At 45.0% G+C, this 23,772-nt stretch overlaps 1 protein-coding gene across 1 annotated transcript in view; it reads right to left on the bottom strand.

Moving 5' to 3' along the window:
• CMTM4 (CKLF like MARVEL transmembrane domain containing 4) overlaps positions 1-23,139 on the bottom strand; it is an 82,979-nt gene extending 59,840 nt beyond the window's left edge. The window contains exon 1 of the mRNA XM_064273951.1: positions 22,946-23,139. Within this exon, the coding sequence (XP_064130021.1) occupies positions 22,946-23,131 (186 nt within the window). The 5' untranslated portion in view covers positions 23,132-23,139. The remainder of the gene's footprint in view (positions 1-22,945) is intronic.
• Between the last annotated feature and the right edge of the window lie 633 nt (positions 23,140-23,772).

Genomic DNA, 23,772 nt, shown 5'->3' with positions numbered 1-23,772 from the left:
CCAAGGCCCCAAGGACAGCAAGAAGTGGAGGTGACATCCCAGTGCCTTGCTGCCCTCCTTCAACTTTGTTCTCCTACACCAAGTACCTGATATCAGGTGCCTACAGGTATATGTCCGTCCCTAAAGAGCAAGGAGCAAATATTTTTTGGCTCTGAAACAAAGGAGCTAATTGCAGGTGTGAATTATTTAACCTGTAATCAATGCTTTTGTGTGTGATCTTTGGTTTCATTGCTTTTCTCCTGCTAAAGTGTCCAAGCTATGGCTTTGCGAGTTGCAGAGAAAGGGAAACTACCCATTTAAGAAAGGAGCCCTAGAGGCACAATGCTTAACCGAAAGGTGAGTGGTTCGAACCCACCCAACGACTCCACGGGAGGAAAACCCGTTGCCCTCGAATCGATTCCAACTCATAGTAACCCTACAGGAAAGAGAAGAACTGCCCCATAGGGTTTCCAAGGCTGGAATCTTTACAGAAGCAGACTGCCTCATCTTTCTCCTGCAGGAGAAAAGACCTAGTAATCTGTTTCCGTAAAAGATTACAGCCTAGAAAACCCTATGGGGCAGTTCTACTCTGTCACGTGGGGTTGCTATGAGTCGAATTTGACTCTGTGGCACCCAGCAACAACAACCGGTTCAGGAAGGGCAAAGACAGCCCTCAGGAGCTAAAGCCTCCCAGGCTGGCAGGGAGGACTCATTAGTCAGTAACGATTAGTTAAGCAAAGGAGCCAAGAGGCCAAGGCAAATAAGCTCTCTGTTGTCGGACGGGAGAGATGAAGACAAAAGGAAGAGGCTGCCAAGGGCTCAGGGTGGTAGGAGAAGGAGGAGGAGGACAGCAGCAGGAACAGAGGGCAGCGGTGTGTGCCTTCGGTTCTATCACCAGGCTGTACCACCCCCAGGGAGCTGTCAACTTGGTTTGGTCTGATATTGGTCCATGTCACCAAGGCCTCCTGAGCCAGTATTCCTGACAGATCTTTCATGCTGGTTCTACTGTTGTAAATAATTTTACTATTTTGGAATCTTAAAGCCAAAAACTAAGAGTTGAACTTGGGAGGATTGCATTTCAATTTCTTTTCTGGGCAAGGCTCTCATCCTTAACATAAATGACTGTACTTACAACATAAGAGAGCTCTATTGCCACATTAAACCCCAAAGGTTACCTGTCAATAATGGCTAACCACAGACTATCACAGACTCAGGCAAATTAAAATAGCCTGATTTCTGGATATCCAGCTACTTAGCATACCCAATAGTGTTACCCAATAAATTAAGTGCAAAATGTTTTCCTGTTTAAAAAAAAAAAAATTTTAGAAAACCATATTATGTGGTTTGATGATATAATGGCACATGAATTCAGAAAACCACAGAACGGTCAGCATCTTTCTCGCCAAAAGAATGCCCACAGAATTTCACTGTAAATGCCACCCTGCCCAAGAAGCTACATTTTCAGACCGTTTAAATTAGTGATGGAGTAAAAACAACGCACATGTAGAGGAGAGAGGAAACAAACCGCCTTGAACCACGCACATCTGAAGATGTTTAACTCTGCTGCCGGCAGTAGGGTTTTATATCCCCCCTTCCTTTCTCATGGTCCTGGCTCTGTGGATAAAGCTGAACCCCAGAAAGTAGTGTCGCATCCCCACATAACTCAAAAGCAATACCTTCCCCCTTTCCTTCCTATTCCTGCATTAAAACTTATAACCCAAGTTCCTGGCTGTAGGGCACTCCCACCCTAACAGCTCTGACAAACCACCTTAATTAACTGAATGGGAACAAGGGCAGGCTCTCATTTCCTCTTTGAATGAGAAACCAGCAGGCTGAGAGGAGCTTTTTACCAAGCACCAATTTAGGCCAAAAAAGAACTCCGTATCCACCTGGAACGCCCAGCTCAGCCGTAAGCCTCACTGCCTTAAGGGTCCCCAGCACCCTGCATCATCCAGCTAAGAGAGGGTTCTCAGGGCCAGCTTCCGTGAGTGGGGAAGCAGCAAGATCAGAGCTCGAGGTACAGGGAGGAGGGGGGTCTCTTTAAACGGCCAAGCCCTCACTCCCCGGGACCACAGAGTTGCACAGTTCAGGGTTATCATTCATCACAGTGTTTGTCAAGAGTCCCTGGGTGGTGCGAATGGCTAATACACTCGGCTGCTAGTGGAAAGGCTGGAGATGAGGAGTTCACCGGAGGGGCCTCAGAAGAAAGCCTCGGTTATCTACTTCCAAAATTCAGCCAATGAAGTCCTTACGGATCGCCATGGTCTGACCAGGAGGAGGGCACAGGCACGGGCAGCATTTAGTTCCAGTGTGCACGGGGTCACCATGAAGGCCTACTGGAAACCCACTAATAACAATAGCAACACTGTAAACTATGGATTTTAGTTAATAATAATGTATCAATATTTCCTCATCAATTGTAACAAATGTATCCCAGGAATGCAAGATGTTAACAACAGGAGAAAGTGAGGGGGGGACATATGGAAACTCTGTACTTTCTGCCCAATTTTTATGTAAACCTAAAACTGCTCTAAAAAAAGTCTATTTTAAAAAATTTCAGTTACAATAGCTCCAAAAAAGAATGGCATACTTAGGTATAAATCTAACATGTAAACATACACTGGACCTGCCTGCTGAAAACTGTAAAATGCTGATTAAAGAAATCAAAGAAGGCCTAAATAAGTGGAGAGACATACTGTGCTCATGGATTGGAAGTCTCAGTACTGTTAAATGTCAATTCTCCTCCACAAGTGATCTACAGATTTAACATAATCTCAAACACAATCACAGACAGACAGACAGACACACACATATATATATATTTTTTGTGGATAGAAACAATATGATTCTAAAGTCAAAGAAACTAAAATGGCCAAAACAATTTCGAAAAAGGACCAAGTTGGAATACTCACACTACGAGATTTTAAGAATTACTATAAAGGTTATAATAATCAAGACAGTATGATGTTAGTAGAAGAACGGACACACAGACCTGAGGTTTGACAAAGGTGGAAAGGCAATTTAATGGAGGAAGGATGTTGTTGTTCTGGGCCATCAAGTTGCTTCCTACTCATAGGGACCTTATAGGGCAGAGAACTTCCCCACAGGGTTTTCTAGGCTGTAATCTTTATGGGAGCAGAGCACCAGCTCTTTCTCCGGCAAAGCTGCTGGTGGTTTAGAACCACCGACCTTTTGATTAGCAGCCAAGTGCTTAACCATTGGACCACCAGGGATCCTTGCAGGAGGGATAGTCTTTTCAACAAATAGCGTTGAAACAATTATACATCAATAGGCAAAAAATACGAACTCAACCTAATTTTCTCACCTTGCACAAAAATTAACACAAAAAAGTTCCACAGACCTAAATGTAAAGCTATAAAACTAAAAGAAAATATGGGGGAAAATCTTCACGGAAATTGTTCAGGAAACCTGGAACAATAAATACCTAACTGTTAATGGAAGTCCTCCCTAGCTGATGAGAATTTTTTTTTTCTTCATTTTGCCATATAGTCTGATTTTGTTTTCATCAACAGACACAAATTGTTTATAATCATAAAATAAGTTATTTCAATTTTGGGCAACAGCATTCAAATAAAAAATGTGATGTCAAGATAACACGGATTCCTAGATATGACACCAAAAGCATAATCAATATGAGAAAACAAATAATACATTGAATGTCATCAAAATTAAAAACCTGCTCCATATATCCCACAAACTGGGATAAAATATTTGCAAGTCATATATACAACAGAAGTTTTGTATCCAAAGTATATAAAAAAGAAAGTACATATGTATGTATACTTATTACTAAAAAGAATATAAAGAAAAAACATTTAGGGAAACCATTATGAGATACCACTACACACAGAGAACGGCTTAAAAAAAAAAAAAAAACAAGACAATACCAAGTGCTGGTGAGGATGCAGAGCAACTGGTACCCACATACACTGCTGACGAGACTGTAAAATGGTACGGTCACTCTGCAGAACTGTTGGGCAGTTTCCTAATCAGTTAAAACATACACTTAAACATGGCCCAGGGAACCTCAATGAAATAAAAAACTATGTTCACACAAAAACTGAACATGAATGTTTATGGCAGCTCCATTCATAATCACCAAATCACGAAACAGCCCAAATGTCCTTCAACAAGCAAATGAATAAACAAACTGTGGTACATACCTATCATGTGAAAATACTCAGCGGTAACAAGGAATGAAATATTGATAAACACAATAACGTGAAAGAATTTCAAATGCATTACACTGAGTGAAAGACAATCTCAATATGAATCCACTTATATATGACATTCTGGAAAAGGCAAAACTATAGGGACAGGGAACAGACCAGTGGTTGTCAAGGGTTGGGTGTGACTACAAAGGAGCAGAACAAAGTTTTGTGAGTTGATGGAACTGTTTTGTATCCTATATGTGGTAGTGGTTACAAAAATGTATGTGTGTTGACCTTCTGTTGGCCCAGGGCAGGAACCATTCCCAGAGCTAACTCTTCAGACAGGGATTGGACTGGTCAATGGGTTGGAGAGGGATGCTGGTGAGGAATGAGTTTCTTGGATCAGGTGGATACTTGAGACTATGTTGGCATCTCCTGCCGGGAGGGGAGATGAGAGGGTAGAGGGGGTTGGAAGCTGACGAAATGGACACAAAAAGAGAGAGTGGAAGGAGGTAGCAGGTTGTCTCATTAGGGGGAGAGCAACTGGGAGTATGCAGCAAGGTGTATATAAGTTTTTGTGTGAAAGACTGACATGATTTGTAAACTTTCACTTAAAGCACAATAAAAATTTTTTAAAAATGTATGTGTGTTACAGTTCATAGAACTGTACACCAGAAAAAAAAAAAGTCAATGTTACTGTATGTTAATTTAAAAAATAGAAAGAACACATGGAGACCACCAACATCCCTGGCATGTGCCCAAACCTCTATAGCTCAAACTTTGGCAGTTTTATCATGCTCTCAAAAAATAAAATAGCGTGCATTCTTTTATTAGATTTTTTGTTTGTTTAATTCAAAACTATGATATGACAAATTCTAAATTGGTTTTAGGTGTTATTTCTCCCAGATTTAAAATATTTCTAGAATAAAGCCTTCATGTTTGTCTCTCAGTCAGGAAACAAGACAAAAATATTATGAAGAAAAAGTTCAATCTCCAAAATGGCAACCAAAACAGACAAGACTAAGTCGACTGGACTGGGCTAACTAGAGACAGTCCAAAGCATAATACAGCAGAATGGTCATCTAGCTGTATACTTATGATTTGTGTACTTTTCTATACACAGCTGTACTTCCATAAAAAGTTATGAAAAGCAATAATGTAAACATATATTTACAAATCCCAAAATGGTCTGTGTTATGCCCCCAAACAAGTTATATAACCGTATGTCTAATATCCCATTTTTACAAGTATGCATACACAGGAACAAAGTCTGGAACAGATACCTAATTGTTAATGGAAGTCCTCCCTAGGTGATGAGAGTAGCTTTTTTCTTCTTCATTTTGCCATATAGTCTGTTTTGTTTTGTTTTTAAAATAACAAACATAAATAATTTATAACCAGAAAATAACTTATTTCTACTTTGGAAAATGGAATTCAAGTTAAAAACATGGCATTTAAAAAAACCTACTGCCGTCGAGTTGGTTCCAACTCAGCGACCTATAGGACAGAGTACAACTGCCCCACAGAGTTTCTAAGGAGCACCTGGCGGATTCGAACTGCCGACCTCTTGGTTAGCAGCCATTGCACTTAACCACTACGCCACCAGGGTTTCTGTGGCATTTTTATTACAGGTAAATTTATGTATGACTTAGATGGTAAGCCCCTTGACATAAAGGATCTTTGTAAGCCTCCTACAGTTCCAGATTTTCCCAAGACACTTTACCAGATGTGTGGTTGGAGAATGACGAATAGAATTATGGGAGACGTTTCAAGAGAAGTGGCAGCTTCAAGGAATCACGCAGGTGGCCAACGTGTGCAGATGAAAGGAGGCCTGGGCGTGATAGTGAAGTGGCAACATGGCTCCTGAGATGGAACACAGGCCAGGGAGTGGACCTATGGGAAGACGGGGAAACTTGGGAGAGGTGTGAGGTAGAGCTGAAGCAAACGCCTGGATAGAGACAGTAAGAGGCATTTGCAGGAAAAGATCAATATGTTCATTCATCCCTTCCAGGGCCAACCATCCTACTCCCCTTTCTCCCCATCCATCCCCAAAGGAAGTGGTCCCAGGCTGATCTTTAAACAGGGGTGTCATGCTCAGGACCCTGAGTGAACAAGGCGGGGCAGGCACTTTTCCCAAGGACAGACAACCCACAGGTTGGCAGGCATCTCTAATGTGGCCTAGGTAGAAAAGCTCCACCCTAATATAGACAGTCATCATTTAGGCCAATCAGGTACTCTCTGAAATTCAAACACCATCAGTAAGTTAGCATCGAGACAGCAGATACACCAGTGATGAAACATTTTAAATTTATAACCTATAGAATGTATTTATAATATGTATAAATAGATCTCTATCAGAAAATGCAATGCCTACAACTTTACTTAAGCATTCTTTTATGATCCCTCTGACCCTCAAGAGTTGCTTTTGGGTTATGCTATCACTTACAGAAACTACCTAAACATACCGCAGCAGATTCTGAATGTTGTACTGCACTTTTGTGAAGCTACTTAACAGTGAAAGGGATTTGTTCCACAGGGCCTCTTAATACAGCATTCCTTAAGAGCTAGAGATTGTATTTCCCACTGCAAACAAGTTAGGCAGCAGTGTTTTTAACATAACTCTTCCTCACAGTCTATTTACTTTAAAACACAGGATTAGCCTCAGCCAGTTTTTTCCTCTTGGCAGCAACCTAGCAGGGGCTTTGCATTTTATTCAAAAAACAACCTTCCTTCAGCTTAGTTTTCAACCTCTACTCAAGTCCTTGACTGGACTTCACTCGTGGGGCGCTTTCAGGTCAATGGTGGCCAATCCTTGGCTATCTGAGACACACACAGTACTGTACACTCCTCTCCACAGCAGGGCCAGGGCCCCTGAGCCCCACCAGCCAGTTTTTGGCCCCAAGTTTTCAGACCAAGGCAGTCAGTGCCCACAAGCCCTTGACAGACAAGCTCTGTGGGCACATCCTCCTCCACGGCAGCCCAGCTGACAGAAGATAAAGCACTTGGTTGACCTAAGGCTACAGTGGGACGAGCACAGGGCCAGGTGGAGCCAGCCCTCCTTTAGATGCAATTAGGTCTGTGAAGGAAGGACATGGCCCCTTGTGACCAAGGAGCCACAGGCTGCCCTTGACCAGGTGGCTAGAACGAGAAGCTGAGTACTGTTGGGTAAAGCATTTGACTCAAAAACCGCCCCCCAAGATTGATGAAGCCCAATTGCCTAGCCCTCCATCAAAGACCTGACTTACCAGTGGGTCCTGCAGTGAACATCCCTCCCCCATATCTGTTCCTGGCAACCCAGAACGGACCAACATGGTAAGCGTGGTCTGGTCCTGGGAGCAGCCTATCCAGTCAGCCACAGGCCCCTCAGTGCACACACCGAAAAAGGAACTCCTAGAGTGGAAATTTTATCAGGTGATCTGTACCACCCTCTATTACCCCATGTGACAGAGTGGAACTACCCCACAGGGTTTTCTAGGGGGATCACCAGGTTTTTCTCCCACAGGGCCACTGGGTGGGTTCAAACTGCCAACCATTCAGTTAGCAGCTGAGCGCTTAACCACTGCGCCACCAGGGCTCTTCTACTACCCATCAGATGTAATCACTTGCTTGACAGATGTTCTGAAGAGTAACTTAAGATCTGAGCAGGACTGAGAGTTTTTAATTTCAACAACATGGGAACTCCTTCAAAATGAGTCAGGAGGTTACCTGTGTATCTGTATTCCTTCACTCATTCAGAATCGAATACCTCATCTTCTACAAGCTTCACAGAGGGACACATAAAATAATGGAAGGTCCTGCACAACCCTTATCAATTCAAAAAAAGTCTAAATTCCAATCTAGTTTAATATCACAGCTAAGCCATGTCTCTAAAATGTGTTTCCTGGTTAAATAGTCAAGAAATCAAAAGACGCATTGCACTGGGCAAATCTGCTGCAAAGGACCTCTTCAAAGTGTTGAAGAGCAAAGATGTCACCCCGAAGACTAAGGTGCGCTTGACCTAAGCCATGGTATTTTCAATCACATCATATGCATGTGAAAGCTGGGCAATGAGTAAGGAAGACCGAAGAAGAACTGACGCCTTTGAATTGTGGTGTTGGCGCAGAATATTGAATATACCATGGACTGCCAAAAGAACGAACAAATCTGTCTTGGAAGAAGTGCGGCCAGAATGCTCCTTAGAGGCAAGGATGGCGAGACTGCATCTTACATACTTTGGACATGTTGTTAGGAGGGATAAGTCCCTGGAGAAGGACATTATGCTTGGCAGAGTGCAGGGTCAGCGGAAAAGAAGAAGACCCTCAACGAGGTGGATTGACGCAGTGGCTGCAACAATAAGCTCAAGCATAACAACGATTTTAAGGATGGCGCAGGACCGGGCAGTGTTTTGTTCTGTTGTGCATAGGGTTGCTATGAGTCGGAACCGACTCAACGGCACCTAACAACAACAACAATCAAGATGTAAACTCCTCCACATAGCACCTTTATGCCAGTGAGTAACAGACCTCACTCTGGGTGGGAACTTAGCTTGGCAAGAGGCGAGCAAAGTAAAACATGGCACCCCTCTGGGCTGATGAACTGGGAGTAGGCAACCCCTTCTCCCAGTGGCTACTGCCCAGTGCTAGGGCACATGGCTGGCAACAGACCATGCAAGGTAGATCTGTTTCCCTCACCCTCTCAGCAGGACCCACTATGCAGTGTACAACCAGCCCAAACATACAACGTGGCCTTACACAACAGAGATTCACAGCAGAATGTCAGGGACTTTCTTTGTTTCACTTTGAAACAATCTGGCTAAATCCTGGAAACCCTGGTGGCATAGTGGTTAAGTGCTACGGCTGCTAACCAAGAGGTCAGCAGTTCAAATCCGCCAGGTGCTCCTTGGAAACTATGGGGCAGATCTACTACTCTGTCCTGTAGGGTCGCTATGAGTTGGAATTGACTCGACAGCAGTGGGTTTTTTGGTTTTTGGCTAAATCCTGTATTTGACAGGTCTTGATGACCCAGATGTTAAGTATTAAGAAGTTAACTGTTGTAAACAGCTAAAATTTAAAGAATAAAAAAAAAACACTTTGTTTTCATTTATATTAATCTGGTTTGAGACTCAACTGTAGATTTTATATAGCTCGTTAAAAAAAAAAAAAAAGCTACAGCTTTGGACACATTTAGACACAACCATACACCACACGGGACTAAGTTTCCTTGGTTTGAAAGGTTAGGGTTATCGCCTCGTGGGACAATCCAGTTAATTGGCATAATACTGTTTTTAAAGGTTCTATTTATCTTTGGAAACCCTGGTGGCATAGTGGTTAAGAGCTACGGCTGCTAACCAAAAGGTTGACAGTTCGAATCCACCAGGCGCTCCTTGGAAACCCAAAGGGGGAGTTCTACTCTGTCCTATAGGGTCACTATGAGTCAGAATTGACTCCATGGCAATGGGTTTGGTTTTGGTTTTGGTATTCTCCCTCCCAGTTCGATGAGTAGTGTCTGGGGTTTTAAAAGCTTGTGAGCAGCCATCCAAGATAGAATAATTGGTCTCTATTGGCCTTTTTTTTTTTATTATTTTTTATTGGCCTGGAGGAAAACCTGGTGGCGTAGTGGTTAAGTGCTACGGCTGCCAACCCAAAAGACTGGCAGTTTGAATCCACCAGGCACTTCTCGAAAACTCTATGGGGCAGTTCTACTCTGTCCTATAGGATCGCTATGAGTTGGAATCGACTCGACAGCAAGGGGTTTTTGGGGTTTTATTTGCCTAGAGCAACAGAGGAAGACAGAAACACAAGAATCAGAGAAGTAACTGGACTACAGGCCTAACAGCCCCCATGAACAACCGTTGCCTCTAACTTGAGACCAGAAGAACTAGACCGTGCCTGGCTACCATTATCCAATGTTTCCATCAGGGACACGATAGATGGATCCTGACAGAAAGGGAAAAAATGTGGAACAGAACTTTAAATGCTGTTTAAAAAAATCCAGACTTACTGGACCCAGTGAGGCTGGAGGAACCACCAAGACTACTGCTCCAGGGACACTCTTCGAACCTTGAAATGAAACTATCTCCTGAAGACATCTTTAAACAAAAGAACAGGTTAGCTCAAAAAGTAAAGAAGGTCATCCTTAAGAACTGAGCTTTTTAAAGAAAGGGATAACAGTAACACTAAAGCATAGATGAGAAGTTTAGGGGGCAGTAAATTTAAATTAATGGGGGTGAAACAACTAGAACAGAAATGAGAATGTTGACACAATGTGAAAGCTGTAACTGAGGTCACTGAACAACGTGTAGAAATTGTTGACCAGGAGCATGTTTTGATGTGTATATTTTTACTAAAAATACAATTGAAAAAAAAAAAAAAACCCACAGAACTGCAGAGCTTCCCAGGATCTCCCCAACCTGGCAATTAGTCATTCCTTGTAAGCTTCACTTATCCAACCAGCTTGGTAGCCCCTTGACCCCCAAAGTCCAAGATCAACAGTTTAAGGTTTTTCCAAAGCTTCCTGGGAAGGTAGGGCATGCTCAGCATCTCCCCCTTGATCTTACCAAAACCACCTTCGCGCAACACAGAGCCAGTGACATCCTCGTTTCTACCTCCACTTCCACCACACATTTTAGGACCATGCAAAGAGACATGTAGATTTTAACCTGTGACAGGTGGGGGCTGTTCCCCCAGTTACAGCTCTAAAACCACACCCCAAAAGGAGCAAATGTGCTGGCAGATTATCCTGACCTCACTTTACCACCAAAGAAATTAAGGGAACCAAAAGGCAAATTTGTATCTACCAACACCAGGGTTGTGTTACAACCCAAACTTTGGGGTTCCCAAGTCAGCTGCCTGTCTCAGTACATTTGCTCGGGCATTTTGCCTGGGTGGTTAAATACCTTTAAACAGAACATCACAGGCAAAGACCTGATTTATTATAGTCTTAAAGACTCTCTCCCCACAATCACATAAAGGGTAAGATATCAGAATCCACAGAGCTGTCCCACATCTGGCTTCACAGAGGAATCAACTCTCATCCCTACAGCAGCAGCAAGACACAGGGGAAAGAATGCCAGCCTGAGGCTCAGGTTCCAGGACCATCAACCAACTGGGTGGTGGTGTTGTGGGGTGCCATCAAGTCGATGCCAACTCACAGTGACCCCATGTGACAAAGAATTGCCCCATAGGGTGTTCTGGGCTGTAATCTACAGGAGCAGATCACCACGTCTTTCTTCTGCAGAGCCACTGGGTGGGTTCAAACCGCCAACCTTCCGGTTAGCAGACAAATGCCTAACTGTTGTATCAACAGGGCTCCTTAACCAACTGGGTAGCCATGGGCAAGTCACAACTTCTCTAGTGGTCAGATTCCTCACTCACAGAACAAGCGAGGGGCACACGTGGATGGCTTCAAGATCTCTTCTAGTCTTGTTTCCAGTTTCTGACTGTTTTGAACCACCTTGAACCTCCACTATGGTTTATACTATGCTCTTACCTTCAACATGAGTTAGTTGTTTTTCTTTTCTTCCTGGATCCGGGACTTGTTCCGAACTCACTGACACATCAAACTGAACTTGGATGAGTAGCCAAGTGAGTACAAAGCACCCAAGTGTTCACCACCATGAACAATGAACAGAAGAAAACCAGGTCTCTGCAGGTGTTTATCAACTTAATACAATAGAATGGAAGTATTCTTCTTTATCCAAATCTGTCCAGAAAGCCAGAGTCCAGAGAGTGAGAGACATATATAAAGCGAGTGTCTTAGTTACCTGGTGCTACTGTAACAGAAATACCACACGTGGGTGGCTTTAACCAACAGAAATTCAAATTCACAGTGCAGGCTCTAAGGGAAGGATCTCTCTCTATTGGCTCTGGATCTGTTTTTAGCTCCTATTCCTAGATTGGGGCGGTTCTACTCTGTCCTATAGGGTCGCTATAAGAATTGACTGGATGGCAGTAAGTTTTTTGGTTTTTTTTATTCCTAGAGTCCTTAATAATCATGTGACTTGCTTTCTTAATCTGTTTTTATATCTTAAGAGATTGACTTAAAACACACCCTACAGTAATACTGTCTCACTAACACATCAAAGAAAGCCCATTCCCAAATGGGATTATAACCACAGGTATAAGGGTTAGGATTTATAATACATATTTTTGGGAGACACAATTCAATCCATAACAGTAGGCTCGTTTATAATCAAGTGCTTCATCATAGGACATCGGGCAGAGCAAAGAAAAGCCATTGAGGATGGGCTTGGCAGGGTCAGCAGAAAGGAGCGGGGGAAGGTCGTGAAAGGGACATAGGATTCTGCCTCACCCTGGTTCACTCACTTCCAGGGTGTCTCCTGGCTGGGCAAAGGGCTGCAGCAGCCTTGCAGCAGTGCCGTGTTACTGTGGGAGAATAAGCAGCCAGTCAGGCTGAAGCCACAGATTTATGTGGAGAGAAGCCGATGAGAGTAATGGACCAGAATGTAGCCGTATGGAGGTGGGACTCATCCAAGCCACACACGTAATTTTAAATTTTCTAATTGCCATATTTTAAAAAGTAAAAAGAAACAGGTGAAATTAATTTAAACAATCTATTTTATTTAATCCAAATAGCCAAAATACCATTTCAACATGTAATCAGCATCAAAATTATCAATCAGCTATTTTGCATTCTGTTTTTCTACTACATCTTTGAAATCTGGTGTGCATTTTATACTTACAATACATCTCAATTTGCACTAGCCACATTTCAAGTGCTCAGTGGCCACATATGGCTGGTGGCTACTGTCCTGGACAGCACAGACCTAAAGACTCTCCATTGCTTTTAGAAAATCCAAATTCATTAGCCTAACAATCCAGGCCCTCCCCAGTTTGGGTCCCCTCATCCCTTCCCCTGCACTCCACACTCATCTAACCACTTGCCCTTCCCTGTCCACATCTTTGCCTGGTGCACCATATCTGATTCACCTCTTTAAGCCCTCCTGGACCTGCCCCTGACTCCCAGCACCTTTATGGTCCTTCTCCAAAGCATGCATCACACCTTATTCCAAGTACTGGCCATTCAACACCTTATGTGAATGTGCCCATTTCGCCCCACACTACAAGCGCTTCCCTGCCAGGCCCACTGTCCCAGGTCTTGATTAGAGTACCTGGCTCAGGTGGTCAGAATGGTTGGTGTACTTTGTCCACCCCTGACCCGCAAGCCGACTGGAAGCACCTTGGAGGCAAAGATTTTTATCTTATTTGTTTCTAGCAGTACCTGGCCCATAACTACACACTGACACATATATACAGTACAGAAAGGGGCAGGGCATGTTAGAATTTTTAGCAACATCTTGCTACCATCTCTGATCTTGATCCAACTATAAAATTATTTAGCCAACTCAATCTCAAATTATACACATTTGTAGGGTTTAGACAGAAAATGGTTGAGAGAAAGTAGACATGCTAAAGAAACAACTACCACTGCAAGAGCCATCGTTCTGGCTTTTTTTCACCGGCATAAAACTCTCTTAGCCTTAAACTGTTTTTCATAGCTGTGCTGGAATAAACGGGAAACCACAAAAATGAAGGCTTCCACCGTACCAGTCATCAAATCACAGGAGCAATAAAGAAACCATCCACAACTATTCACATCTGATTAAACGCTGGACATTTTAAGTGTTTGTTAACCCATTTAACTCTCTAATGGAACCAACCATTTGAAATTTAGGGGGACAAAACCTGGATCCCAATTATTTTCTCCCGCCCTCTCCGGCCTTCACTGAGAATCGCTGACCTCCCTTCTCAGGCCCCATGGAACTGCTGTTCTTTTATTTTAATCAGGAACTTTATAAAAACAACCATTATGAGCCTCCGTCTCAATCCCAGTCAGGACTTTTTCTTTCCATGTGTAAAAAGCATGGTACTCTAAAGGGTTCTCAAAAGATACTGGCCTTGCAGATCACAGGCGATCCTTTCTCTGAACATGTTAATCAGAAAGCAGGCCTCAATAATAATTACAGAATCCCTGGTTTTCATTTTACACTTTTCTAAGCAAAAAGCTTGGCAAAGCTTCCTATGGTTTCCCCTCCTTTTACAAAAATCTGTCTCTTAAGCAAAAGCTTCTGTTTCCTAGTAGCAGTAGATACTCTTTTAAGACTTTAAGTTAAAAAAAGAAAAAGTAATTACAATGGCATTTTGTGTCCATATTTTCCACTTAGAACAGAGTCCAGAAGTTCCCAGCCACTTTATCACAGCCCTGAAGTAAATAAAGCTTGTTTATTTATGTATAAATTTATGTAAAATATATGCATTATTTTTCCCTTATGGATCCCCATGTTTTTAAATAATTTTGCCTTATAAATTGTATTCAATAATAATCCATTTTTCTTTTGTTTATTAAAAACTATGCATATCCAACAAATTCAACCCTGTTTATTCAGTGCTAGGCACTGGGCACAGAGCAGCAAACTTAAATCCAAGTCCCTGCTCTTGTGGAGGGGATGTTCTTATCAGGTGGCAAATGCTACGGGAGAGAAAAAAGCAGGGTGAAAGAGACAAAGCGTGGGGAAGGGGAGAGCATCCCACTCTTGACAGGGTGGTCAGGGAAGGGCTCTGTGGTGATGCAACTTTTGAAAAGCCACACAGGTATTTGGGGAGATTAGTAGGGGGTCTCATGGCAACCCCATGTGCTGCCAAGTAGAACTGTGCTCCATAGAGTTTTCAAGGCTGTGACCTTTCGGAAGCAGATCACCAGGCCTTTCTTCCGAGGCGGGTTTGAACCACCAACCTCTTGGTCAGTAGTCACACACTTAAACCATTTGCGCCACACATGGGGTCGCCAAGAGTCAGAATCAACTCAAAGGCCAGCGGTTCAGTTTTTTTGGTCTTGTTGTTAATAGGGGAATGGGTAGAAGAATAAACCTGAAGTATAAAGACTGTGAAGCAAGAAGATGCTACTTAAAATGTTAATTGAAGCTCTGATCAACATGAAATAAGAATCTCAATTACACAGATGTGGTAATAGGAGATTGAGCGGATTCCCAGAGAACCCCAATGTGAAAACCAGGGACAGGCTCCATCATTTTATGTGAGGAGATAAGGCCACACACGGGAGGCACTGGGCTGAGGGCTGGACCCCCTTTAAGTAAGAATTCTTCACAGAAAAATCCTCCCCATCAGGAAGTAAAACTGCTTAAAAGTAAGACTGTTGCTGTCAGGTGCCATCGAGTCAATTTTGGACTCACAGCAACCCCAAGAGACAGAAAGAACTACCCCATGGGTTCTTCTTGGCTATAATCTTTACAGGAGCAAATCGACAGGCCTTTCTCCCGTGGAGACACTGGGTAGGTTCGAACCAACCTTTCGGTTAACAGCCGAGTGCTTAATGTCTCCAACTACTAAAAGAGCAAGGTCTGCTCCCCAAGGAAATGTCCCTTTCTGAATTCTGTACCCTTCTACTCATCTGTCTTCTCTTCAGACAGCCGTAGCGTCACTTCTCAGCCCTGGACCACTTAGAACCAAGCCTTTTAAATTGGCTCTTAGCTGCCACACTTGACCCTGAGGCCATTCCCTTGGCCAGGAGTTCCTTGCTCTTACCAGCCACCTCTCCCAGTCTATCCTTCCTCCTGGTCTGTTGAAGTCCTACCTTGCTGAAGAATCCAAATCGTCTCACCCTTCTTTTTTCTTCTCTTGTACACACAGCCTGTCATCCAGCAATGTCCTTACTTTCCAAACAAAAATATCAGGACACATTCTGGGTTCGTGGGTATTTGCTATAGGAATCTCGTTATTTCAATGCTTGAACAACTTCATAGTTTAATTTTCTTATTGCTGTTTTCATTAGGATGTGCTTATATATATGGTCTAAGGAGAGAGCATAAGAAATTGGGACTGTCGTGGAAAATCCAGGCCTTTGAATAGGGCTCTATGTTCTAATGAATAATTTTCTTTTCCAAAGAAAACTGACATCATCCTACAAATGTATTTGGGGCTACTTCCAGGAATAAGGATGCCAGAGGAAGTGACAGCAGCTGGGGGCTGAAGGCAAAAACGCTGGCATTTCCAGGTTATTTCGGGAAGCTAACAGTACCAGCATGGAAAAAAATCAGGCCAGGCTGCCATACATACCTCAGTCCTCAATGGGGCAGACCACATGTGCTGCCGTTCAGGTACATCCAGCACCATCTCTGGGCTGGAAACACCCCCTCTCTCTCCCAGGAGGGAGATGCGTCATGGAGTCCACAGGGCATGCACTCGCCACCTACCCTCAGCACCTGAGAGAGAGAGAGAGGCTAGGCTGCTCTGAAGTGTCCTGCTCTTGTTGTGAAGTGCCTCGAGTCAATTTTTGATTCATAGCAACCCCACGTGATGGAGTAGAACTGCTCCCATAGGGTTTCCTAGGCTGTAATCTTTACAGGAGCAGCTCGCCAGGTCTTTTCTCCTGTAAAGCCACTGGGTGGATTCAAACTACCAACCTTTCAGTTGGAAGTTGAGCACTTAACCACTGTGCCACCAGGGCGCTTTGGGAACGACTCTTTCTGCTTTCCAAATAAGAACCAAAGGTGCTCCAGGGCTGTGAAGAAAGAATGACTTTGGCCCTGTGGCCCAGGATGTGGGAGAAAGATGTGGCAGTCTGCTTCCATAAAGATTCATAGCCTTGGAAACCCTATGGGGTCACTATGAGTCAGAATCTACTCCACGGCAGTGGGCGGGTGGCCCAGGAGGAGCCAGAAGGACTTACTGAGCTCACCATTTCCAGCATTCTTACTCGTGGGTAAGCTCACCGGAGGCTTGAAATACACTGAGATTTTGAGGCACGTCTTAGAGAGAAATGGCAACCACTTCTGTAATTCTTTAAATACTAAATTTGAAACTCACTTTAAATGATTTTCTTCCTGATTTCTTTTAATGTTACAATATTTTTTAAGATACTGCTTTTAAGGCAATTTCAGATTTACAGAAAAATTAATCAGAAAGTACAATTCCCATATACTTTCTCCACCCCATACACAGTTTCCCCTATGATTAACATCTTACACTCCTGCAGCACAACTGTTACAACTGATGAACCAATATTGACATGTTACTGTTAACTGAAGTGCACAGTTTAGGTGAGGGGCTCACTCTGTCTTGTACAGGTCTATGAGGTTTGCTAAATGCAAAATGCCGTGTGTGCACTACAGAATCATACAGAATATGTCACTGACCTAATAATCACCTGTGCTCTACCTAGTCACTCCTTCCTCTTCCCGAATCCCTGGCAACAGCTGATCTCACCATCTCTACAGTTTTGCTTTTTCAGAATGTGTTGTAGTTTGAATCATAGAATATGTAGCCTTTTCAGGTTTTTTTTTTTTTTTGCTTAGCCTTGTGCATCTAAAAAAAAAGCCATGTCTTTTTGTGACTTGATAGCTCATTTCTTTTTATGAATGAATAATACTTCATTATACGGACGTATCCATTCGCCTATTGAAAGGCATCTTAGTTGCTTCCAAATTTTACCAGTTATAAATAAAGCTGCTATAAACGCTCACATGCAGGTTTTTGTGTGGACATAGAATCTTTTAACTATTATATAAAATGGGGAGGAAAATGCTTTCAAACAGAAAAAAAAAAACTACCATTAGCATCAAACAAAAATGTATTAAGTACCTGTTAATTGTGCTAAGGTCAGAAGGATGCCTGTTTTTACAGGAAACTTTATTGAGAACCCAGAACCAGGCCTGAATTCAGCATCAAGTTTGTTCAAGAGATCAGTATTACCTAAATCACTCCCCCTCAGGGTCTCCAAATTATAAAGGATGGACAAGTAATGAGAAGTTACTTAAAAGTTGTGGTTAGTATATTGGCTTTAAGGCTAATCTATACATAGAGCTAATAACAGCTAACATATTAGTAATATTCGGATAGAAGATACCTACATGTGGTATAAAATTCAAAGGTATGAAAAGTTATACAGTGAAAAATAAGTCTCCCTTCCAAGCTGGGTCTCAGATATTCTATAAAGCGATATTCTTTTGATGACGTGGTATGTAAAAGAAGCTGTGCTAAGGACTTTGCAGGACAGGCTCATTGAATTCTCTGTATGACACAGGTCGTATTAACCTACCCTCGATTTACAAGTGAGGAGATCTGCTTGTGGCCAGAGGTGAACTGATTTGCCAAGTCTCATGGCTCTCAAACTCCCTCCACACGCATACACACGCTGCCTCTGAACAAAGGTGACCTCATTTGCCATGGATATAATGGGGGCGATTTGTAAGAGAGATGTAAGTGTTCTACACACTTATGCCCTTTTGCAAGGTCTTAGATGATAATTTTACTACTTTGAATCATCATAAAAAGAGTGGTTATAACTTTGCTTTTCTGCTAGGGTTTATTTGATTCCAAGCTGATGTTCAGGAAGACAACTTCCACAGGTAAGTAACAACATTCTTCCTAAGGGAACGTGGGACTGGTTTACAAGGAGCCACTTTATGGTAGATTCGAGAATCCAAGGCAGTGAAATCCACTACCTCATGCTCCATCCCGCCCCACCCCAGCACATTTTCAGAGAGCAGAAACCAGTCAGGACTATGTGTTGGCTGGCTTGAGATGAAAAACTGACAAGGTTTCCATCAAATAAAAGATATGTTACCTAAGAGAGCACCTATTAAACATTAACCCCTTAATGCTTCCAATTCCTGAAATGCTCATCAAACCAGATGCCATAGGATCAGTTACGACTCACCGCGATCTATGCATGTCAGAGTAGAAGCGTACTCCATAGGGTTTTCAATCGTTGATTTTTTGGAAGTAGATCTCCAGGCCTTTCTTCTCAGGCACTGCTGGGTGGACTTGAACTTCTAACCCTTTCGGTTAGCAGCTAAGCTCGTTAACCATTTGCACCAGTCAGGAACCCCCAATCAGTTACTACCACCCATATTCTACTATTGTGGAAGCCAAGACACTACAGAGCTAAGAGATTTCAAGATCAGCAGAGCTAAAGTTTGAATTTAAACATCTGTTTCCTGACTTCGTTGTCGTTGGGTGCCGCCAAGTCAATCTTCAACTCACAGTGACCCCATGTGACAGAGTAGAACTGCCTCATGGGATTTTCTTGATTATAATCTTTCCAGGAGCAGATAGTCAGGTTTTTCTCCTGCAGAACAGCTGGTGGGTTCAAACAGCCAACCTTTAGGTTAGAAGCTGGGCACTTAACTGTTATACCACCAAGGCTCCTGACCTTTGGTTTATAAAAAGTCCTGAACAAATGCAATGTCAAAGGTCAATCAGGCACTTGGGAGGGGGTCAAAGGAGGGGTGTGAAATAACAAGAGCCCCTGAGGGGTCTTTCAGAAGCTGATAAGGCGATGCTGCTCCTGGTACTTTTGAGAGTCTCTCATTCACTGGCAGGGGCAGGCCTGTAGGGTGAGGAGCAGGGCACCACAGGACAGCACACCACTCATGGAGAAATCAAAACCCTTCTAAGCATGTCACTCTGGCATTTAAAAACTCACCCATAAGCTTGCCAATTTGCCCAAAGATCACAGAAATGTTTTTGGTCTCAAGGTCTCCCGTACTGCTGTGTGGAATGACTCAGAACCACGTGTTCAAGAGGCAGTAAAGAGCACACTCTGAAACCAGTCTGCCTGAGTTCAAATCCCAGCTCTGTAGAGTACTAGCCATGTGACCTTGAACTAAATCATAACCTCTGAGCCTCAATTTCCTCATCCATAAAATGAGGATGGCAACAGGACAACAGGAGTGTAAGCACACCCTAAATGCCTGCTGTTCTTATTACTCAAGGAGCCTTGGTGGCGCAGTGGCTAAGCACGCAGCTGCTAACCAAATAGTCGGCAGTTCAAACCCATCAGCTGACATAGCAGTCTACTTCCGGAAAGATTACAGCCTTGGAAACCCTATGGGGCAGTTCTAGTCTGTCCCATAGGGTCAAAAGGGCAAATGGTTTTATTATTGTTAGTCAGAAAATCTTGTCGAGACCTGAGGTTAACAATTAAATGGTTCTGGTAGAGCTGATTGCTAGCACCCACGTGAGATGTTCAACACTAAAATGATACAGAACTGTACTGTACTTTTCAAGTTTTACTGTGCATGTGAATCAACTAGCGGGGCTGGTTAAAATGCAAATTGATTCAGAAGGTCTGGGAGGAGGCCCTGGAGTCTGAACTTCTACCCAGCTCTCAGGTGATGGCGAGGTGGCTAGTCTATGGATGTGACTCGCACAGCCCACAGACTGAAATAGGCCACAAACTCCAAAAAAAAAAAAAGTGTTTAAAAAAACTCAAAATTTCCTCAGAAACCACAGAATTAGAACATAACTATAAATTTTGATGAGATTCTGAGCTTTGTAACATCTTATTGTTATTGTTGTCATCGAGTCAATTCCAACTCATGGCGACCTCGTGTGCAGAGTAGAACTGCTCCATAGGGTTTTCAAGGCTGTGATCTTTCAGAAGCAGATCGCCAGGCCTGTCTTCTGAGGCACATCTGGGTGGGTTCAAACCACCAACCTTTCGGAAAGTAGTCAAATCCTTAACTGTTTGCGCCACCCAGGGGCTCCTTGTAACGTCTTAGAGCTATCTTTATGATGACTTGTTTTCTTTTTCAGTTCAAATTTAGAGTCCAATTCTTGGAGTTTTGTGGGGAATTTTCCTCCTAACCCCCCTAATTTTTATGAAGGGTGAGAAGCCCAAGTGCATGGAAGATTGTTGCAAGTTGCCATACCCTTCGAGCAGGTCTCTTTCCTTCACTCTTCCATGCAAAGCCTCGTGCTCTTCAAATTCTAGAGATTAGACAACTGGTGGAGTCAGGCAAGATCCTAGGGGCTAGGTCCAAAAGTTCTTTCAGATGAAAAGTAAAACTCTACAACAAAACAGCACCTAACCAAACCAAACCCAATTTCGGCTCATAGCTCCCCTATAGGACAGAGTAGAAACGCCCCACAGGGTTTCTTTATGGAAGCAGGCTGCCACATCTTTCTCCAGTAGAGGGGCTGGTGGGTTTGAACTGCCAACCTTTTGGTTAGCAGCCAAGCTCTTAAACCACCACATCACTAGAGCTCCTACCTAACCAAAAGGCAATGATAAATAATACTGGCTTCCATTCCTGGCCTGAGATGGCAAAGTCCCAGCAAAGAGGCAATAATTAACATTCTGCACAAACTACTGTATTGTAGAGGGTCACTGAAAAAGAGGAAGATCCTCAACGAGAGGGGCCGACACAGTGGCTGCAACAATGGGCTGAAATACAGAAATGACTATGAAGACGGCAGGAGGCAGGGCAGTGTTTCTTTCTGTCGTACATAGGCCAGAACCTTAACAACAACAACTACATTTTAACTTTCACCAGATCATTGGAGTGACAAGTTAGTTCAGGTTTGCCAAGGGCAGGTTCTATTTACTCTCCAAAGCCCAGGGAGTAAACAAAGCAAGGCACTTAACACATCCCTGGATCCAAGTTCCAACCCAATTCTTTTTGATTCATTTCAGATTCTCCATACGCAAGCCTCTTTTAGACACACCTCCCCCCCCCCCCCCGCCCCATTCTTTTTGCTAGCAGCAATGCCTAACTGAAGAACCAGTACATCTTTGAGAGCATTCCAGCTTACCAGATAAGGTCAGTTTAAAATTCTAGAGAAGGATAACCTGCTTCATTTGTGTTTCCTTAGAGTCCTTCAAAAATACCTTCTGGCAATCAGTAGAACAAGCCTTTCACCCAGGAGAGAGATAAAACAGTCTATGATTTTTCGATTCACAAACACTCAGGGCTTTATTTAGAGGGTGTTGACACATTATATTACTCCCAAGGAATGTTTATCTGTGCACTCAAGTAAGCGCAGGGAGGCTGGTGCTCGCAAGAAACTGAACGCACGTGCACTGCAGCTCCATGCAAACAGCTCTTGCGGCTGCGAAGCCTAGAAAGCTTTGCCGAAGGGCCACAGAAGAAAGCCCACCTGTGACATCAGGGGCAGGCAGTTCTGAGCTGGACCATGACCTGTCCACAACAGAGCTAAACAACTGCCCAGAGAGGCCTGTTATGGAACCACAAGACAAGGGCTGAGCCCATAGCCCTGAACATCACGAAAGCTAAAAATAAGGACCCTAAGAAATATGCTCCACTACGGACGAGTCTAACTGAAAGTTCTCTGTGTTTCCTCCAACACTGGCTACCCTCTCAGAGTGATGTAACTCTGGGTACCAATTGAGCAGTGCCAGCTACTCAGCTAGGGTGGAGCACTCTGGGATGCTGATTCTGTCTTCCCGGTTAATTAGGAGGAATCCAAACTCTGCAGTATAAACTGGGGACTCTGTGGGTTGATCTGGGCTCACCCACTGCATCTGCGCTACATGTGTCCCCCATTCAACAAATATTGACTGCTAGGCGCAGGGGAGGAAACCAAGCCACCACAATCCCCTAGTAGTGGAGGCAGACACAGACACCCGCGGTAAGGAGAGGTGACAGTTGTGCGGCCCCAAAGACCTGCCACAAATTACTATGACCAGTAGTACCCAAGGGACAGCATGGCCCCCGCCCCGGGCTCCGCGCACCACCACTCCCAATGTTTGGGCAGGAGTGGACAGGTAGGCCCGAGGGCAGGTGTCCAGGTAGAAGGCGCACACCTGAGCCTCAGGGGCTGGAGCAGACAGGCTCCGGCCGGCCGAGGGCAGAATCCCTAGCGCATGCGGGAGGGCGGCCTGGGGACCTGGCCAGGGAGGTGGGGGGTACGGAGGTCTGCAAGGCGGGGGTCGCCGCAGAGGCCGGCCGGGCCTGAGCCCCCGAAGCGGGAGTGGGGAGGGAAGGTGTGCGGCGAGGCCGCCGCCCAGCACCTGGGGCCCCGCCCGGCACCTACCACTTGCGCGACCTTGAGGCGGCCGAGCGCTCCGCGCAGGTAGTCGAGATCGCAGCGCAGGCCGGCCAGCCCGCGGCGCTGGCTCACCGGTTCGGTGGTGGGCTGGTATGGGCTGCTGGCGCCCGAAATCATGGAGGTGCTCGAGGCCTCGCCCTCGAAGCCGTCCAGCTCCTCTCCGCCCCGCATGCTGCCGCCTGGCCCGGGCCGCCTCGCGCGGCCGGCTCCCGCGCACGAGCGGCTGGACTCAGTGGGGCCGCCGCATCGCCGCCGCAGCCTGACCGCCCGCCCGCCCGCGGCCCGCCTGCCGCCGTTGCGCCCGCCGCCGGCTGCGGCCGCGGCTCGGTCCGCTCGGGCTCGGCTCCCGCCGCCTAGGCAGCGGAAAGGGAGGGAGGCGGGAGCGGGAGTAGAGGGAAGGGGGCGGGGGCCGGCGCAGCGGCGGCGCGGGGAGGAGCGAGCGCCCGCCAGCCCGCCCGCCGGCCGCTCGGCGGCGCTCCGCGGCTCGAGAGGTGGAGGCAGCGGGGCCGCGCCGCGGGGCCTCGGGGCGGGGCCTCGCGGTGGGCGGGGCGACGTCTCCTCGGCCCCGCCCAGGCCCCGCCCTCACCTGCGCCGCGCGCGGGGCCTGGCCGCTGCTCCGCCCCTGCAAACCCCGGCGCTCAGGGACCGAGTGGGGAAGCGGGTCACCGGGAGGAAGGGGGCTGAGGAGGGGGGCTCGAGGTGGACCTAGGGAGCAGGGAGCTGCCTTCTCAGAATGCTGTCTTAGTTTCTCCGTGGAGAAAGTGGCGTCCTCTACAGGTAGGCTGGGGCACTACCGTGCCAGCCCCGTGCCG

The sequence above is a fragment of the Loxodonta africana genome, chromosome 21 (assembly GCF_030014295.1).
Source record: "Loxodonta africana isolate mLoxAfr1 chromosome 21, mLoxAfr1.hap2, whole genome shotgun sequence".
In the NCBI taxonomy this organism is placed as follows: domain Eukaryota; kingdom Metazoa; phylum Chordata; class Mammalia; order Proboscidea; family Elephantidae; genus Loxodonta; species Loxodonta africana.
Note: the sequence above shows the minus strand (reverse complement) of the source record. Positions and strands in the feature narration are given on the sequence as shown.